We start from the raw sequence: 19,344 nt of genomic DNA, 5'->3' as shown, positions 1-19,344 counted from the left end.
GAGAATAAAGTCATAATATTTCGACTTTTTTCTTGTAATATTCCGACTTTTTTTCTCATAAAATTACAACTTTATTCTCGTAATATTATGACTTTTTTTTCTCGTAATATTACGACTTTATTCTCGTAATATTATGACTTTTTTCTCGTTAAAAAAAAAAAAATTCAATGTGGCCCTAAAACGCTGTCATAGAACACAGCTTTAGGCACAATAATGTGAAAAAAAAAATCTTTTTCTTAATTTCACTTATTTGTGGTGACCCTTGTTATGCCCCCATATGTATGCTTACCCCTAGTCAAGACCGCTGAATTTTGAGTAAAATAACCATTTATTTTTACAATATTCTCTGGTTATTTTTGCAATGAAATTATGAACAGGAGAATCAATCAACATCAGAACCAACAAGAACTATCTTATCAATTTTTCACAGGTCAGCTTTGAGAAAACAAGCCAAAACTAGGGCTCCTGATTGGCTGCCTACCTGCGAGAGCCCGTTGCAGACCTCCGATTGGCTGAAGCAGGAGCAGACATGGAGCCAGACCACCTGTTGTACACTTCAGTTTTTTTCCTGTCTCTCGCTCTCACGGTCCCACTGTCTTCTTCAGGTCAACAGTGGAAGTGAGCCTGGAGAAAAGCAGAAAGGACAGAGACACTGTGGTTAACGGCTGCAAAAGTCAAACAGTGCAGACAATAATGTGAAATAAAAAGCTTTGCAGACACTGCCTGTGTCCTGGTTTTTGGATGCCTCAGCGTGCTGCATGGTGCTGCTGAGTCAAGCAAAACATCAAGGCTCAGCAGCCAATCACCTCTAAGATTCCACCCAGAGCCAGTTAAAGTTGCTCCAATTTTTGTAAAATGTGATGCAAATTATTGGTTGAGTTAATAGGGGTTTAAAAGGAATAGTTTGCACCATGTGTCATGCTTAGTTGTCACGTTACAGGGTAACATACACCACATGTCATAGAATCCAATGTAAGTCAACATTGTTTGACATTTCCTGGGCAAACAAAGCATTCAACACAGTCAAAACTATTCCATTTATTAATCCTATTAGTTCAACCAGTAATTTGTACCGCTTTCTACCAAAATTGGAGCAACTTTAACTTTTGACTCCCGTGCAAACTGAAACTGACCTTTCTTACCATTCTTTCTTACCATTTCTTACCATCTACCCCATAACTCCATAACATTCAGTCATAGATAGTCCAAACTATACCTTTTTGGAATCTTTGTGATCAGACACATAATTTGGTATAGCTTTCAATATGATTGTAGCATTTTTAAATTTTGACCCCTGTGTCATTCTTCATTGACCCCTACCTGGCTGTCATATTGGATTTTCATGTGGCCAGGACTTTTTTCTCAAACACTGATTTATGAAGAACCTTCATGCCAAATCTGATGCTTGTATCGCCATGTGAAGGATTGTTTCAGTTATCTGCTGCAGTATTACAGAGTTTCTCACTTGCTCACAAGCCTTGACTGCACTCTCGCACATGCTGCTTTTGTCCAAAAAGTTTGTCCAATGCCCTCAGCACAAATTTCTTTATTTCATCCCAGAGCCTATTCCAGTGGTCAGGGCAAGAGGTGGGCTACACCCCGGACAGGATGACTTAGTACTTGCAAACAACAACAACAACAACAACAAAAAACAAACAAACAAACAAAGGCCTGAAATGTTGACAAAATGAAATGTTGATTCTCCCCATCAGTTATATATTACATATATCTACTTGAGTGACTTCAGAAGGCCAATGTTGTGAATGAGTATAAAAGTGCAGCACCTGCTTTATACTGCAGCTGTGTGCCCTCATTTATCAAACTGCAAGCAGCAAATGCTCTAAATGCTGGTGTGCCAACAAAATATATTATGTGTGCAAGTACAAAAAAGTCTGTATTTATCAAACAGGTGGCCACTGCTTGTTGGCACTTCAGTAAGTACCACCTGTTGAAACATTCCACATGCTCATGCACTTTCATGGTCATTCATCTTCAGAAACCACCTCAATTAACCACATACAGTGCATCCGTAAAGTATTTACAAGTATTCACATTTTAATAGTTTTTGCAGTCTGCATGCTGATTACATTTCGATCATCGATCAAATTCGTTTGGCAGAAAAGTCCGCAAATATGACCAACTTTACAACACAAAGTCAGGAAAAGATGCTCAAATGACCCGCAATTCATGGAGGGAAATTATATGTACCATACTGCTGGTTTGGAGGTTGATGATTGTACAGTATGAAGAAGTGAAGCTTGTTGAGGGACAAACTGATCCAGAAAAAGCCACTGATCCTGTGGTAAATTGCATTAAGATGCCCACCACGTGATGGAGAACTTTAAAAGGGTAACACCCACTTCTGCGTCATTGCATGGCAACAGAGATACAGAGTTGTAGAAGCATAAATCAGGCTTTAGGATTTTAAGGTACCACTTCACAGCAGACTTGGGAAAGAGTGACTCGACCAAATGTAATCTTTTTAATGCACATAATGCCCGGTGCTTATTTAAGTCAGCCGTTAATTTTTTTTTCAGACAAAGTTTTGACCCGGTGATTAAATGATGCAAGCCCCTATTCAAGCCCCTATTCAGGCTTTTAATTAAGGAAATATGTAAATCTAATTGGTGCTGGCGATTTCCCATAGATCATTCGGCGCCTCCTGGCTGTAACTAATCCGTTACATAAATATAGCAAATTCTGTCTGTTTTATACAAATAGCGGATTTCAATTATAATGGACAAAATTCACTGGTCCACCTGAATCCATTATATGCAAGTTTTACTGTATTTAAGGAAAACACAATATGATAATTACTCAGTACAAGCAATTCAATTGAACAGATTCTGACAGGAAGCAAACGTAAAAGCATAGAGGAACAAAATGTCTTAACATCCAACATGACAGTTACACACAATGTGCTTTGATGTACAGACCAGTACTGACAAACCGACACCTTTATATTATTTTGAAAAATGTTGGTTTTCCATAACTACAGTTAAATACAGATAGACTTTGTCAGGTCCATCCTGCCTACTCAGTTTCAGCTTTGTAGAAAACAAAATACAGCTTCAAAGATCCCACAGAAGTACATACATACATAAACAAATTTCTGATACTCCGTGTGCTCCGGCTCATGGTTTTGTCTGGCTTTATTTATTTATCAAATTAAACTCACAAGTGTTTCTCACATTACATGTTGCAACCTCCTTAATGTTTCCAAATCCTGTTTAATTCATGCTGTTTAAAGTCAAATACTCAAGAGCAAATCATTATTCAACCATATAAGTGAGATGAGATAAAAGCACAAACTGGAAACATGAAAGCAACAAAAAGCAGATGCGAGTCTGCAACTATTAATTTAATGTTATTGGCTGCTGCCGAGCAACCTCACATCCTCTTACTTGTTGCAGCTCCCCATCAGTTATATATGCATTTAATCATTAGTGATTGATCTCTGCTCCCCTCCACAGCATGTCTTTTTCCTGGTTCTCTCCCTCAGCCCCAACCAGTCCCAGCAGAAGACTGCCCCTCCCTGAGCCTGGTTCTGCTGGAGGTTTCTTCCTGTTAAAAGGTAGTTTTTCCTTCCCACTGTAGCCAAGTGCTTGCTCACAGGGGGTCGTTTTGACCGTTGGGGTTTTACATAATTATTGTATGGCCTTGCCTTACAATATAAAGTGCCTTGGGGCAACTGTTTGTTGTGATTTGGCGCTATATAAAAAAAAATTGATTGATTGATTGAAAATAGCAAACAATTGGACAAATTAATCCCTTTCTTGCGGTAACACAAATGCTCTCATTTGTAAACATACAGTTCCTGTATGCTCTGTGATGCTTGACTTTAACACATCACAGCAAACAGATGGTCATGTTTCACTCTTGTTACATGAACAGCACAAAAATCATGAGTAGACCTAGAAAACAGCATTATATTTGTAAGAGTTATAAAATGATCAATTGTAATGCATGATAATATGTACATGTCTCAGACATGAATGAGTGAAGCTCTTCAGCATCTCACCATGTCATTTAGGTCTTTTAGACTTTATTCAGTAAATGCTTCTGGGGAGCATTAGCATGGCTAAAACCTTCCACTTCTGGGGGCCCTCTTAACCCCCGCAGTTTTAACCAATTTTCTTTTTTTGTGTCTCACATGCCTGGAAAGTCCTCACCATCTCATTTAGGTCCTTCACACATAGCATTAGCATGGCTAAAAAACTTCATACAATTAACACACTAAATATTCACTAACTGACATCATGAGCTGTCAAGGTGCGCGCTGCCTCTCACTTTAGCGTTCCCGGATTGAATGTGAACTCAACATTTAGCATTTCCTGTTTCAGTGTCAACTATGCACTGAATTCCCACGAGATCTCTTCTATTCACACGAGATCTCCTCTTTCTCTTTTTTAAAATTTTCTTTTCTTTTTTTTTAAAAACTGAGACAAACAAAAAGTTACACAAAAACCTTACAGAGGTAACTATAGCAGCACAAAAACTCTTTGCTCATTTAGGGGGTCACACTCAACAAGGGAATTAACCGTAATAATTATGGTGGGGTTGGTAGGTAGGGTGAGTGTGGCATGTGTGGTTGGCCCTGGATGTCTGTGGATGTCTGGGGCCTGGGATGGGGGAGTCTGCCTCGCCGGTTCTGCTGTGGTCTCGGGGCCCTGCTCCGGGACTCGTGGGGCCCGGGGTCCTACGGTTCATTGGGGGGGGGTGGGTGGTGGCGGTGTGTGCGGGAGTCTGGCACGGGGGGCGGACGGCAGCTGTGGGTTTGGGGGCCACGGTTTCCGTGGGGTGGGGTGTTGCCCCGTTCTCGCTTAGGCGGTTTTCCCAATCTTGGGCTTGGTGTCCGGGGTGGGATCCAGGATGGGGGTGGATTTGTGACTGGGGGGAGTCCTGTGGGCTGCTTGGGGGGGTCTCGGGTGTTGGGGGGCCTCGTGTGCTTGCTGGCCCGGGGGGTGGGTCTCGCCTCTTTTCTGGGGGCCGGGCCCCGCCCTCGTGTGCCGAAATGTTCAACATTTGACATTTCCTGTTTCCCCGTGGGCTCAAAATTTGGCACTTCCTGTTTCAGTTTCAACTTGCCACTGAATTCCCACAAGAGTCCTTGAGATCTCGTCTACTGTCAATCCAGGAAGTGTTGATCCAGGAAGTGTTCAACATTTGACATTTCCTGTTACACTGTGGACTCAAAATTTGACACTTCCTGTTTGGGACTCCCTGTACCATGAGCCTGCTTGCTCCGCTTGTACGGTCCTTCGCTCATAATATGTATATGTCACGGACATGACGAGCGAAGCTCTGCAGCAGCTCACCATGTCATTTAGGTCCTTCAGACTTTTTTTGAGTAAATGCTTTGGTGGAGCATGAGCATGGCTAAAACCTTACAGCTTCCGCCTTTTTAAGCATTTTTCTTTTATTGCCTACAATATGGCCAAATTATCATATTGCAATATTGTCATATCAATATGATATACGATATGACTATGATTTCACACAAAGTACAGCAACAGTGAAAATTAAACATTCTTAAACAAAACAGTAATAATACCACACTCATTTTGCACTCATCATAAGCTTAGGATACAGTGCCCTCCAAAAGTATTGGAACACTTAGTATTTCACACATATTATGTTAGAAAGATTCAATTTCAATTTCAATGTATTAATTTATATAGCGCCATCTCACGACATGGTCGCCCCAAGGCGCTTCACATAACACACAATTTAATAACAACACAAAGTAATTTTAAATCAAAATTTTAAATCAAAAGGGCAAAATAAAAAGGTACAACCAGTGGAATAAAAAGAAATTACAAAGCAAACATCAAAACAAATACAAATAGATGATAAGATAATGATAAAGTGGGTCTTCAATCTTGATTTAAAAGTCTCCACCGTGTGAGACTGCCTAATAACTGCAGGCAGAGTGTTCCAAAGAGTAGGGCCACGGTAGGAGAAGGCTCTATACCCAACAGACTTTTTATTCACCCTTGGAACACACAAAAGCTCTGCGCCCTGCGAACACAAGGGCCGTGCAGGTATGTAGGGCTTAACCAAATCAGCCAGGTAGGAAGGAGCCAGTCCATGAACAATTTTATAGACCAGCTGATCTGGCAGAAACCGGAAGCCAATGAAGGGACACCAGAATGGGTGTAATGTGGTCAAACTTTCTACTTTCTGTCAAAAGTCTGGCAGCAGCATTCTGCACTAATTGAAGACTCCGAATGCTAGACTGCAGCAGACCAGAAAATAAAGCATTACAATAATCCAATCTGGAAGAAACAAATGCATGTATCAAAGTCTCAGCATCAGCCATAGACAGAATGGGACAAATCCTTGCTATGTTTCGCAGATGGAAGAAGGCAGTCCTCGTAATATCTCTAATGTGGGGGCCAAAGGATAACGTAGGATGAAAAAGTACCCCAAGATTTCTCACTTTGTCCATATGATATATAACACAAACCCAAATTAAGTGCCAACAGGTCAAATTGATGCCGATGTCTGGCTGGACCATTATTTCAGTCTTATCAGAATTTAAGACTAGGAAGTTACTAGACAACCAACTTCTCACAGATACAAGGCAATCTTCTAAGGATTTTATATGGGTAAGATTACCAGCAGTTATCGGCATGTACAATTGAGTATCATCAGCATAGCAAATGTGTATCAAGATTAAAAAAGAAAATACGATTATAGAATCCAGCCTTCACACTGCCTTGTGATAAAATCACTATGATGACTGCTCCAAGATGGCGGCCGCATTTCTTGCGCCTCAGCAACCAATGCAGCGTCTACTCTTTATAATGTCTATGTTTGTCTACCATCGGTTTGTGGCTTTTTACGACAATGGTTTGTGGCTTTTTCCCTAGTGCGGAGATTTTTTGTGCCATTTCCAGTTTGTGCCTCCATCTATCACATGCTAGTGGGCCATAATTAGTAGTAATAGTAACAGTAATAGTAATTAGTAGGCAAAATATTTACGGCAATCCCCTTTAAGGACATTACCAAAGTCAAAATAAAAGTAACTATGCTTATGGTGGTGAAGATAAATGGACAGACAGTAATTCCAATTCTAGTAGCATACTTCCTGAGTCACGACTGACAAGACAGCAGGTTCGACTGCTCCCACAGCACATCAAAGCAAATCATGCAGGATTTATAAAGTTGAGTCAGTTATGTAACACCATCATCAGCCACAGACAGCCTGAAGGAGGCCGACCTCGAAGCAGCTTCTCCGCTGACAGGACAGAAACACAGCAAAGGCAAGCGGATAAGAGAGGCAGAGATTGGGAGAGAGAAATGCCAGTGAGATGAAAGGATGATGTGGCAGATGTCGGAGACCTTGGGAAAGTGACAAAAAGAGGAAGAGCAGGGATGCAGAACAAATGCATCGATCTTAATGTGAAGCCATTGTTCATCTCCGTCTGCGGCACTGGAAACAGGACAGGGTGTCGTTACTACTGAGGATAATGTGCCCTTGACTGACATTCATCTAAAAAAAAAAATCATCTGCAGAGTGGCTCAGTGTTTGTTTGTGCAGATTTACAAAAAAAATCCTGATCATGCCCATGACTTTACTCAGGAGCAGAAATAATATAATTGCAATAAATACTCATTATCCAAATTTAATGCAAGAAACTATTTAGCAGAAGAGGCTGCAAAACATCAGGGATAAAGAAGTGCCCTGCCTCCTCTGGTCCAGGAAGACTGCAGTGGTACGGCCTCACCACTTTCATCCGATAGGTCGCACAGCACAGAGAAGGGAGGGGCTGTGCACATATGCGCGAGAAAATATGACTCACGCCAACTACGATGAAGTCTTCTTGAACACCTTGTGCAATATCATCCCAGGAGCCAAATACAGACACATACCAAGATTTACAGACAGTTAGCAGCCTCAGAGGTCAATAACACAGGCTCAGTGCTGCTTGTCAAAGCCCCTCTGGTGTCGTGCAACACTTCTGCAAAATTGCTGAAATATGATTAGCTGTTGACATCTGACCTACTGTATTAAGCTATCTGCTGTATGTCACTGCTTTTGTAATGGTATATCAGGCTGCACCACTGTGCAGCTGGATATACAGTTGTGCTCAAACATTTACATACCCTGGCAGAATTTTTGCTTTTTTGGCCATTTTTAAGAGAATATGAATGACAACACAAAAACTTTTCTTTCACTCATGGTTAGTGGTTGGGTGAAGCCATTTATTGTCAAACAATTGCTTCCTTTTTTAAATAAAAATGACAAGAGAACTACCCAAATGACCCTGATCAAAAGTTTACATACCCCTGTTCTTAATACTGTGTATTGCCCCTTTAACATCATTGACAGCTTGGAGTCTTTTGTGGTAGTTTTGGACGATGAGTTCAAATCCCCGCCTGACTGGAAAATCACTAAGGGCCCTTGGGCAAGGCCTTTAATCTCCTATTGCTCCCGGTGTGTAGTGAGCACCTTGTATGGCAGCACCCTGACATCGGGGTGAATGTGAGGCATAATTGTAAAGCGCTTTGAGCATCTGATGCAGATGGAAAAGCGCTATATAAATGCAGTCCATTTACCAGTCCATTTACGAGGCTCTCTGATGGTAAAGCTGCCACTGAATATGTCTTGGACTTTATTTACATCAATTACAAAGAAATACAAACAGTATGGCACTTTATGGTAAATCTGCATGGAGTAAACAGTTCTCAAAAACTGAGTGACTGTGCAAGACGTAGAAGAGTGAGGAAAGCCACCAAGCCACCCAGACAACCCAGAAGAAGTTATGGGCTTATGTGGCTGTGATTGGAGAAATTATGCACAGTGCATATTTTGCACTTTATATCACCAGTTACCCATCTTCATGATGAAGTGGTATAGAGGAGGATTTTCTTAAAAAGAAGACCTGAAAGTTTAGCTACAAATTGCCAGAAGGTACATCTGAGATGCAAGCCTGGATTTGATCTCATTTGGTGAAAGAAAATCCTTCTCTGCTCTACTCCACTATGAAGCTAAGAGTATTGATGCAAAATGTAAAGCTTGCACTGTGCACAATTTCTCCAATCACAGCCACGTAAGCCGATAACTTCTCCTGGGTTGTCTGGGTGTCTTGGTGGCTTTCCTCATTCTTCTACTTCTTGCACAGTCACTCAGTTTTTGAGAACTCTCTACTCCATGCAGATTTACCATAAAGTGCCATATTGTTTGTATTTCTTTGTAATTGATGTAAATAAAGTCCGAAACATATTCAGTGGCAGCTTTACCATCAGAGAGCCTCGTTTGTTGCATCAAAGTCCATTCCTCTATATTTTGTACAAAATTAAAGGTGATAGACAGAGGTTGAATGGGGCATTAATCCTTGTTCTGTGATGTGATATGTAGCCCCAAAAAATTGGTTGGGTCTGTAATGGCTCAGAACCTTCCTAAAAGGCTCTCTGAAACAGCTATGTTACTATGCTGGGTTTAGAATGCCTCATTTGCCTTTAATGGCGTCGTTTCGGAGCTTATTTGGCAACCTCATTATGAAATGCAAGTAGGTGGTGCTGATCTGTTGCCGTTGTTTCATTGGCTGCCCTTGCTCTCACTGAAAAGAAAGCATTATTTATTTATTTTCATTGCTTTTATATTTTCTGTTGTGTTTCTATTCAGGTTTTTTTTTGCCTCTTTCTCTAAAATTGTATATTATAATCATTAGATTATTAATATATAAACAAAAATAAATTTAAGAAATATTACAATTTGAAAACAAATGCACCCGAACGTGATGACAGCTGCAATGCTAACTTTTAACATTGAAAATGCCATAGACATGCTAACGTGTTAGCATCGCTCCCGTTTTTAAGTTATAAAATACATCTATCAACTGTTTCAGAAGAACATAACAGGTCGGTTTAACATAGAAAAGGTAAATAATACTCACAGATGTATGCTCTTTAGGGTTTTAGCAGGAGAAAATTAAGCAAAAGAAAGAAAGAATAATCGAAGCATTGCTTCAATCTGCGAAGCACTGCTTCGATTGGTTCAAGGTTCAAAGCAAAGCTGCGCTGCAGAAAAGTTGTTTACGGACCCGCTGCAGGGTCTGTAATCAATACAGAAATGATCATTTTCCTGACAAACACCCCCCAAAACAACGGCCACTCTGAAGGACTGATAACATAATCGTTAAGCACGAAGCTTATTGATGTCGGTGGATCGAGTCATTTCTTAACGATACCCAAAAGGAACGGGTTCTCGATACACATCCCTAGCTGCTAAGGGGTTAGCTCATTCCCTTTAGAGGAACAAACCAGAGCTAACGTGCCATTCTAAACGTGCAATTCTTACAACAGGATATGCGCAACACAAATTTGATTTTGTCGCAAAGTCGGAACTGACTCTCTACTGAGTATTAAATGCCGACTGAAGCCAGTTCGAAATCGTGCAAGGTTTGTGAAACAGTCCTCTGTGAAATGAGCAGAGCAAAGAAATAGTTGGCGGTTGTATGTACTGGGGATGTGGTTAAAAATGAATAAAAGCCAGTGATCGCGTACATTGCTTTCCGTGGGAAGATCGTAGTCTGCTAAAACAGCCTGGGAAAGCACACCTGTAGCTCGCCATTGCTTCTCTTCGAGTGTTACGAATGGGTGGGCACAACCTTATGAATAATTAATTTCGAAGGGGCGTGTGTGAAAGGGGGTGGGTGGGGGGGGGGGGCTATTGGTGAAAAAGTGACGTAAGTTTTCTCTCAAAAACGGATTGGCCTGTTTTCTAGGGGCAATTCAAAAAGGAGAAATACTTGAAACAGAGATTCTGAAACTTGCTGGCACTTCATGTGTTTTCCCCACACGGGGAGACTCTGAACTAACACCAAAAACATGAAAAAGATGATTTTGATTCTCTATCCCCTTTAACATTTCTAAACAAATCTAAAACTAACTTCCAATATAATAAACAAAAATGTTTCTGTAATCTCCTTGCACTACTTTATTAATTCGCAGACTGCAGAGATAATAATAAAAAATATGCTTCTTTTTGCATAACATATTGTAAAGGAAAGACACCTTCCTGACAGAACATGTATGTAGGGTGCTTTGGCTGTACTGTCCACCTTTGTCATGAAAAGTGAAAATGTCATAAAATTCAAAATTGGCAAAAAATGAGAACACACAGTAACAAATCAGTATAATCAGATCCCAAATCAGGTGGTCCCAAGACAGTAGTTAGCCATTTACTATTGTCATAGAACAAATCCCTCAAACAGAAAAAGAAAAGAAAGTGCCGGGATGAAGCGGTAGTTAGCACATGAGAAGAATGACGATATGAGCATAAAGGCCTCTTAACAGTACATCCTTCACCTGGCTGTTAAAAACTACTTTGAAGAGGCATGTAAAAAACAAACAAACAAACACAACAACAAATTGTTTGTACAAACACATACACATCAACTCCATGGATTGACTGTTACCTGAATCCCTGACAGGTTTGTCAAACTTGTCATTTTTATTCCTGCAAATACTGTAACTCTATGACATATATCTATGAGATTTAAATAATAGATCTGTGGGCTGAATGAAGAGCAGTACAGGGGCTGATTACTTATGCAACCCATCATCTTGACTTTTAGATTTTTAATTAATTTATACCAAGTTGTATTTACTGTCAGTTTGAGTCTAAGGAAGATAATGTTAGAGGTTTTTATATTGAGAAACCTAATTTACTTTTTGTATTTGAAATGCCATAAACAAATTAAAATGCATGAAATACCAAGGGGTATGAATATTTTGCAAGCCACTGTATGACTCTGATGAGAAGCACCTGTCAAAATATATAATGACTTCTTGTCTTATCAGGGCAGACTGCACAGTCAGCAGCTTCTAATATTACTCTACTTGGCAGACAGTAACTCACATTAGTAGTAATATAAGTGCTATAAATACTATAAAGAAAAGAGAAGACTCTGGTAAAGGCAACAGTATTTCATTCACAACTGATCCTTACATTTATTCTATGTACACAAACACACACGTAGGGGTGGTGGCCAAGTGGTTAGTGCACTTGATTTCAGTGCAGAAGGTTCCCAGTTCAAACCCCACCCCTGCCACATTTCTCCATATAATGTGGAGTTGCATCATGAAGGGCATCTGGTGTAAAACTTGCGCCAATTCAACATGTAGATCCACCTCAGGTTTGCTGTGGTGACCCCGAGTGCAAACAAGGGAGCAGCTGAAGGAACTTACTTTTACACACACAACACACTTACTGTGTGCTCGTGAGTCAATATTAGTACATTTAATTTCACTTATTAACACACATCACAAATACTACAACTTTATCCAGAACAAACAAGAGTGCTCTGAGAGCACAGTGTCCCCCGCCGTCAAATGCTGCTTTGTGCGGAACAGAGATTCTGTCCACTGAAAGGGAAAAAGGCTCCATTAAAATCCTGCACGTGAGCGTCGATGATGATGATATTTATTTTACAGTTGAAAGGCTTCGTGTTTACCAAATGTTCCAAGTTTGTGCAGCACTTAAACAGCGAGAGAGATGGAGGGAGAGAGAAAGAGAGAGAGAGTGAGAGACAGAGAGCGAGCGAGAGACAGAGAGGGAGAGAGAGAGAGGGAAACAGGCAGAGAGAGAGAAAGGGAGAGCGACAGACAGGGAGAGAGAGACAGGTGCATGGGCGGCGCCAAGCGGGCATGAGGGGGTGATAGAGCTCCCCCTGGATTTGTCTTAGCACCCCCATAGCACCCCCAAGAAAATAATTCCTCATTTATTATTTTAATTTAATTTCATCCCATGTTTTTAAGGCCTTCTCCACACTGAAACTAAACTTCTGCTATACAGTATTTTTCTTTATCATTTTCAAAAAGTGTTCCATTCAATAAATATCTCCATTCTCACAGATCCAGTGAAACCACATGAAAATGCTGTAGCACATATGCCAGGTCTATATATGGCTCTGTAACGCTTCTACAAAAAATGGAGAAGACGACGTGGGGCTAACAACAAAAGCTAAAACTTTTGAAGCCAGCTCACGGATTAAATAAAGTCTTTTAATCTGACCTGTTGCAAGGATTCATCATCACAGATGAAAACTGTTCTCTAAATGACACCCTTGCTTTGGAAGATGACGTCTGGAAATGCGTTAATTCGTTATGACGGAAGTTACTTAAGTGTTTTTAAGGTTTTTTGATTTGTTTTTTGAAGAGTTTACAGAGAAGCCCCTCAGGGTTTTGTTTTTTTTGCCCCCCAGCATCTGTCTGCTCTGGGTGAGTTTTTCAGGTGGAGGACGCCAGCACTTTGTCCCACCAAAAAGAAGAAGAAGAAGAAAAAATATATGCTAAATTAGACTGTTAAATTACAATGTGAGCAACATGTTACAGAGGCAGGGTGATGACATCATCCTTTCAGTTTTCCACAGTAAAGACACTTCTGGCGTTTTCAGATTTATGTGATTAGATGAATATTCCACTCATAAAAGAAAATAAACATTCATCAACAGAACTGATTGTTTTACACAAGATGAGTGCAACGTGACGTTCAATGACATCACGTTCAACAATGTCAGGATAATAAAAATAAATTTCATTTATAATGCACCTTTCATTAATAAAAATCTTAAAGTGCTACAGAGAGAGAGGGGTCAAGGAGGCATTCTATGTGAAACAGTTGAAACCCAGCCTTACCCGGGGAGGGCGTCTGAGACACGCTTTGTCCCCTGTTTACAATGGGGTACTCAGGTCAAAGCAGTTTCAGTCTTTTGTTCATGAGTCATTCACGCCATCAGGAGAGTCGTCAAGGGAGCCATCAGGAGAGGCATCCGTTCCATCATTAGGAGGGACAGCTGCCCTGTCATTAGGAGGGTGCTAACTAGAGCACAATAGGTGCTAATTAGAGCTATTGTTTAGTCACTAACCCATAGCAGTCTGCCTCTCGGTAGGAGGGGTCTGGGTAGGTTTAAAACTCCAGCTTTTGTGGCTTCTGTTTATTCTTCTCTACAAGAGTCAAGACAGAAGTCAGACTACCAGAGCAAGAATTTTAGCTGCGGAAGCTTCTGCGATTTGAAGCGAAACGTCCTCGCGTCAAGCAACCCAGTCCAGTCGACGATTAAAGCTTCTCTACTATGGAAACCACCTGGACAACTGAGAGCCTACACAGAAACAGTCTTGACTCTTGTAGACTCTCTACAAGAGAGACTCTTGTAGACTCCTGAGACTGTAATTGCTGCCAAATGTGCATCAACAAAGTATTGAGCAAAGGCTGTGCATACTTATTATGTACATGTGATTTCTTATTAGGGATGGGTATTGATAAGATTTTATCGATATCGATGCCATTATTGATTCTGCTTATCGATCTGATTCCTTATCGATTCCCTTATCGATACCTCTTTGAATTTTGTACTAAAAGTAGGCTTTACAGGTTTTCTATGTATTTCATTGAGTCTTAAAGTAAATAAATATGAAATTGGTCACTGTATCCTTGATCTCTGGACATAAATAAAAATAAACAAAACAGTGTTTCGCTTTGAAGTTATTAATTTCGACTGGATTCTATCATTCTAACTTGACTCGGCAGAGAGCTGCGCAGCGTTTGGAGCTGTGTGAACAGAACGGAGGACGATTCTCATTTCTTTCTCGCAACAAGACAGGAGTCCCAGTTACTAACTTTAATCCGCACAAAAGTGACTCATGCTTTCACATATTCGGGGATGAAAGTGGTGAAAAACAAAAAAAGCTTAAACCCATAATTATCCCCAACACCACCTGCACGAAAATGTTTGAATTCTAGAAACTCTGAAATCCAATCTGGGACTATTCCAGACAATAAACTGGAGTGAGTGCAGCATCCATTTAGGTGAGAGAAAAAACAAAACAACTTTCCTTATTCAAATTCATTCCAGTAGTATTCTGCTCTTACTAGGATGCAGCAGTTTTCTAGTTTGGCAGATAGTTCTGGAGGAAATCACTGAAGAAATTAACAAACTGAAAATATGGTTTGACCAAAACAAACTGTCATTAAACTTAAATAAGAGGTATGAAATGGAGGTGTAAAAGTCACTAGGTGTTCACAGGAAACACTTATTTATTTCTGTATGTATGTATGTATTTATTTATTTATGCATGTTCATTGTTAGTTGGTTTTATATTTTATATTGTATTTTTATTCAGGTTCTTTTTGTCTCTTTCTCTAAAATTGTATATAATCATTAGATTAGTTATTATTACTATTATTGTTGTGCTTGCTATTATTAATAATATATAAACAAAAATAAATTTAAAAAAATATTACAATTTGTAATACATTTGACTCTTTTACAACAACAAACGCTTGACAGCTGCAACTGCTTAGGCAAGGCAAGGCAAGTTTATTTATAGAGCACAATTCGTACACAAGGCAATTCAAAGTGCTTCACAGCTTCATAAAAATTAGAAGATACAGATAAAATCACAAAACACACAAAATCATAAAAACATAAATATCATTTTAAAACTACATTTAAAAAGAAGAGGGCAAATAGATGACTCTCAATTCTCCTACGCCAAGCTGAAAAGAACAGTTTTCAGCCTGGATTTGAACATTGTCACAGATGAAGCCAGTCTCACCATTTCAGGGAGTTTATTCCAGATTTTAAATGCATGAAACTGAAACATTGCTTCTTCGTATTTAGTCCTGACTCTGGGGACCAGTAGAAGACCAGTCCCAGAGGATCTCAGGATCCGCAATGGTTCATATGGCTCTAACATATCAGAGATGTACTTTGGTGCTAAACCATGAAAAGACTTGTACACAAGCAAAGCTGTTTTAAAGTCTATTCTCTGAGTGACTGGAAGCCAGTGCAGAGATCTGAGCACTGGACTAATGTGGTCATATTTCCTGGTTCTTGTCAGGACTCGAGCTGCAGCATTTTGGATGTTCTGTAGCTGTTTGACAGCTCGTTTAGAGAGGCCAGTGAGTAGACCGTTACAATAATCCAATCTGCTGGAGATAAAAGCATGGATCAGCTTCTCTAAGTCCGATTTGGACACTATATTTTTAATCTTAGCAATATTTTTAGATGGTAAAAAGCTGGTGATGTTATTGATTTGATGTGACAGTTTAAAGTCATGTCTGAGTCCATGATTACTCCAAGGTTTCGCTTAATGCTAACTTAACACTGAAAATGCCATAGACATGCTAACGTTAGCATCGGTCCCGTTTTTAAGTTATAAAATACATCTATCATCTGTTACAGAAAAAGATAACAGGTCCGTTTAACATAAAAAAGGTAAATAATACTCACAGCCATATGCTCTTTAGGGTTTTAGAGGGGGAAAGCGAAAGAAAAAAAAAAAAATCAACAAAGCAATGATCGAAGCACTGCTGCGATCTGCGAATCACTGCTTTGATTGGTTCAAGGTTCAAAGCAAAGCCACGCCGCAGAAAAGTTGATTACAGACCAGCTGCAGGGTCTGTAATCAATGTAGAGAAATTATAATTTTTCTGACAAACACCCTCCAAAACAACGGCCACTCTGAAGGACCGATAAGAGAATCGTTAAGTAAAAAGGTTATTGATGTTGGTGGATCAAACCATTTCATAATGATACCCGAAAGGAACCGGTTCTCGATACCCATCCCTATTTCTTCTTCTTTTTTTTTAATAAATTTGCAAAAATTTCAAAAATAATTTTTTCATTTTGTCATTAAGGAGTGTTGTGAGTAGAATTTTGAGGGGAAAAAAAATGAATTTACTCCATTTTGGAATGAGACTGTAACATAACAAAATGTGGAAAAAGTGAAGCGCTGTGAATACTTTCCGGATGGATCGTATGCTGGGAAATATGGTATGCAAATCACTGTAGTCGCTGTCTCCTCTCTTCAGGGAATGATGGGAAACATTCACCGCTCACCAGATCCCATGATTAGACTAAATCTCTGCACCTTTAGGCTGGGGTGTATCATCAAAAATATTTTACTGTTTCCAGAAAGAAGACAAAGCGATAAAAAAAAATACAGCAACACATCTCACTCATAATATGAAAGAGATTTTTTTTCATTTCAGTGTAACTTTAACTGAATGATTCTTCTGTTGAATGTTTTGACATAAGCCAACATCTAGCCATCCTTGAACATTTTGTTCTGTGTGAAAAGCACACAGATTTGGTCTCAGTGGACACAACTCTGACATGACGCCACAAGACCTCATTTAAGCACTTAATCAGGTCAAAAGCTCAAAATATCTTTCACCAAGAGTTTTTCATTTTGAGCCAAGCAGTGATTAAAGCATGTCAAGAGCACTAAGTCTGTTAAATGTGTATGTATATGAGCAAAGAGCTTGATAAAAACAGGAAAATTATATCAAGTTATTACAGTGTGAAAGCAGAAGACAGCACACAAATGTCCCCCACAAACTCCACTCAGGATTACAACAGAGATACAACAGACATACAACAGTTTGCAAAATTAAAAATAAAATCTGAAGTCTGCATATCCTCTTTGAGAATAAATACTGCTGAAATGATGGACAGAATGGTCCGGGGCTAGCATTCAATTACAAGCTCACAATAAAAAGACAAACAAACAAAAAAAATCTCATAAAAAAATAGAACCAACCACTACAGCAGGAATAGCCTCATTCCAACTCGTTAAAAAAAAGGAATTGGATGTTCCGTTCCAAGTTTGAGGTGAATGATAATTCACTAAAACTGTTAGCAAACATGTCTTTGTGCTTTTCAGACTAAAGGAAACCTCAAATTTACTGAAGTGCCTCAAACCCCTGTTACACAGAGATGAGGGTCATTCAGCAGTCCTTGTGTGCTCATGAAATCATGTTGAACACCGCATGTTAGTATCTGTTCACAAACCGCCATGATCGCAAGGCCGGTGTGAAGCGTGAAGCGGCACCTGACTCTGCAGAAGTCACCAGAGTCAGATGCCAAACCCGGGGAACACTCAAATAACACACAGGCCACGCAGAAACATCTCACAGAGCGCCCCATGACCACCCGAGAACCGCACGACTGTGACATGAGTTTGGACATGAACTCAGGAAAAAAATAAGAGCAATATCATTTCAATATTACAGCCAATGGGAGGGCAATGATCAGGTCTGTGTGTTACTTTACGAATAAAGTTCATTTTATAAAGTGCTGTTATAAAGCTCAAAATTAGTTCCTTGTAAGCTGATGTCCGCGGAGTTCATCGGACAGTTTTGTGTGTGTGTGTGTGTGTGTGTGCTCAAATCTGCGCGGAGATCAGGCGAAAAGAGTTTTTTATACTTTTCCTGAGGCTGATGGTTCATTCTGGGCACAAGTAGACATGTAGCTCAGCTGTCACCAAAAGCATGCGACATGTCAGACAAGTAATCTGTGCCCCGATTACCGTTATGATGACAATCTGCAACACTAACTAACTAAAAATTGGAAACACAGGAATAAATATAAAAAAAGAAGATAAATCAGAGCGCACACCTGTAGTGCTACACAAGAATAAATATAATGGAAAACAAAATGAGCTAAATACAGTTGTATGTAAAAGTTTGGGCACACCTGATAAATTTCATGATTTTCCTTTATAAATCATTGGTTGTCTGGAACAGAAATTCCAGTTAAATATATCATATAGCAGACGAACACACTGATATTTGAGAAGTGAAATAAAGTTTCTAGTATTTACAGAAAGTGTGCAATAATTATTTAAACAAAAGTAGGCAGCTGCATAAGTTTGGGCATCCTTGTCATTTCATTAATTTGAATACATTTAGCACTAATTATTGGAACACAAAATTGGTTTGTAAGCTCATTGACCCTTGACCTCCTTACACAAGTGAATCCAATCATGAGAAAGGATATTTACAGTGGCCATTAACAAATGTTTCCCTTCTTTGCATCTCTTCTAATGAGCCTCTAAACACCTCTCAAATGAACTGAAAACAAAGATTGTTCAACATCATGGTTTAGGGGAAGGATACAAAAAACTATCTCAGAGATTTCAGCTGTCAGTTTCCACTGTGAGGAACATAGTGAGGAAATGGAAGACCGCAGACACAGTACTAGTTAAGACCCGAAAAATCTCAGGATGGTGAGAACAGTCATAGTCAACCCACAGACCTACTCCAAAGACCTACAACATGATCTTGCTGCAGATAGTGCCACTGTGCATCGTTCAACTATACAGCGCACTTTGCACAGAAAGGTGCTGTATGATGCTATAATGCAGAGGAAGCCTTTTCTGTGTACACGTCACAGAGTCGCTTGAGGTATGCTGAAGCACATTTGGACAAGCCAGCTTCATTTTGGAATAAGGTGCTGTGGAATGATGAAACTAAAATTGAGTTATTTGGACATATGTGAAAATGAAAAGGTCCCGCACTCCGTCTTACTTGCTGTAGAAAAATTT

At 39.7% G+C, this 19,344-nt stretch overlaps 1 protein-coding gene across 1 annotated transcript in view; it reads right to left on the bottom strand.

Moving 5' to 3' along the window:
- snphb (syntaphilin b) overlaps positions 1 to 19,344 on the bottom strand; it is a 110,581-nt gene that overhangs the window by 76,243 nt on the left and 14,994 nt on the right. The window contains 1 exon segment of the mRNA XM_034172123.1: positions 482 to 624. Within this exon segment, the coding sequence (XP_034028014.1) occupies positions 482 to 531 (50 nt within the window). The 5' untranslated portion in view covers positions 532 to 624.

The sequence above is a fragment of the Thalassophryne amazonica genome, chromosome 6, assembly GCF_902500255.1.
Source record: "Thalassophryne amazonica chromosome 6, fThaAma1.1, whole genome shotgun sequence".
NCBI classification, from domain to species: Eukaryota; Metazoa; Chordata; class Actinopteri; order Batrachoidiformes; family Batrachoididae; genus Thalassophryne; species Thalassophryne amazonica.
The sequence above is the reverse complement of the archived record's forward strand: the minus strand, read 5'-3'. Positions and strand labels throughout refer to the sequence as shown.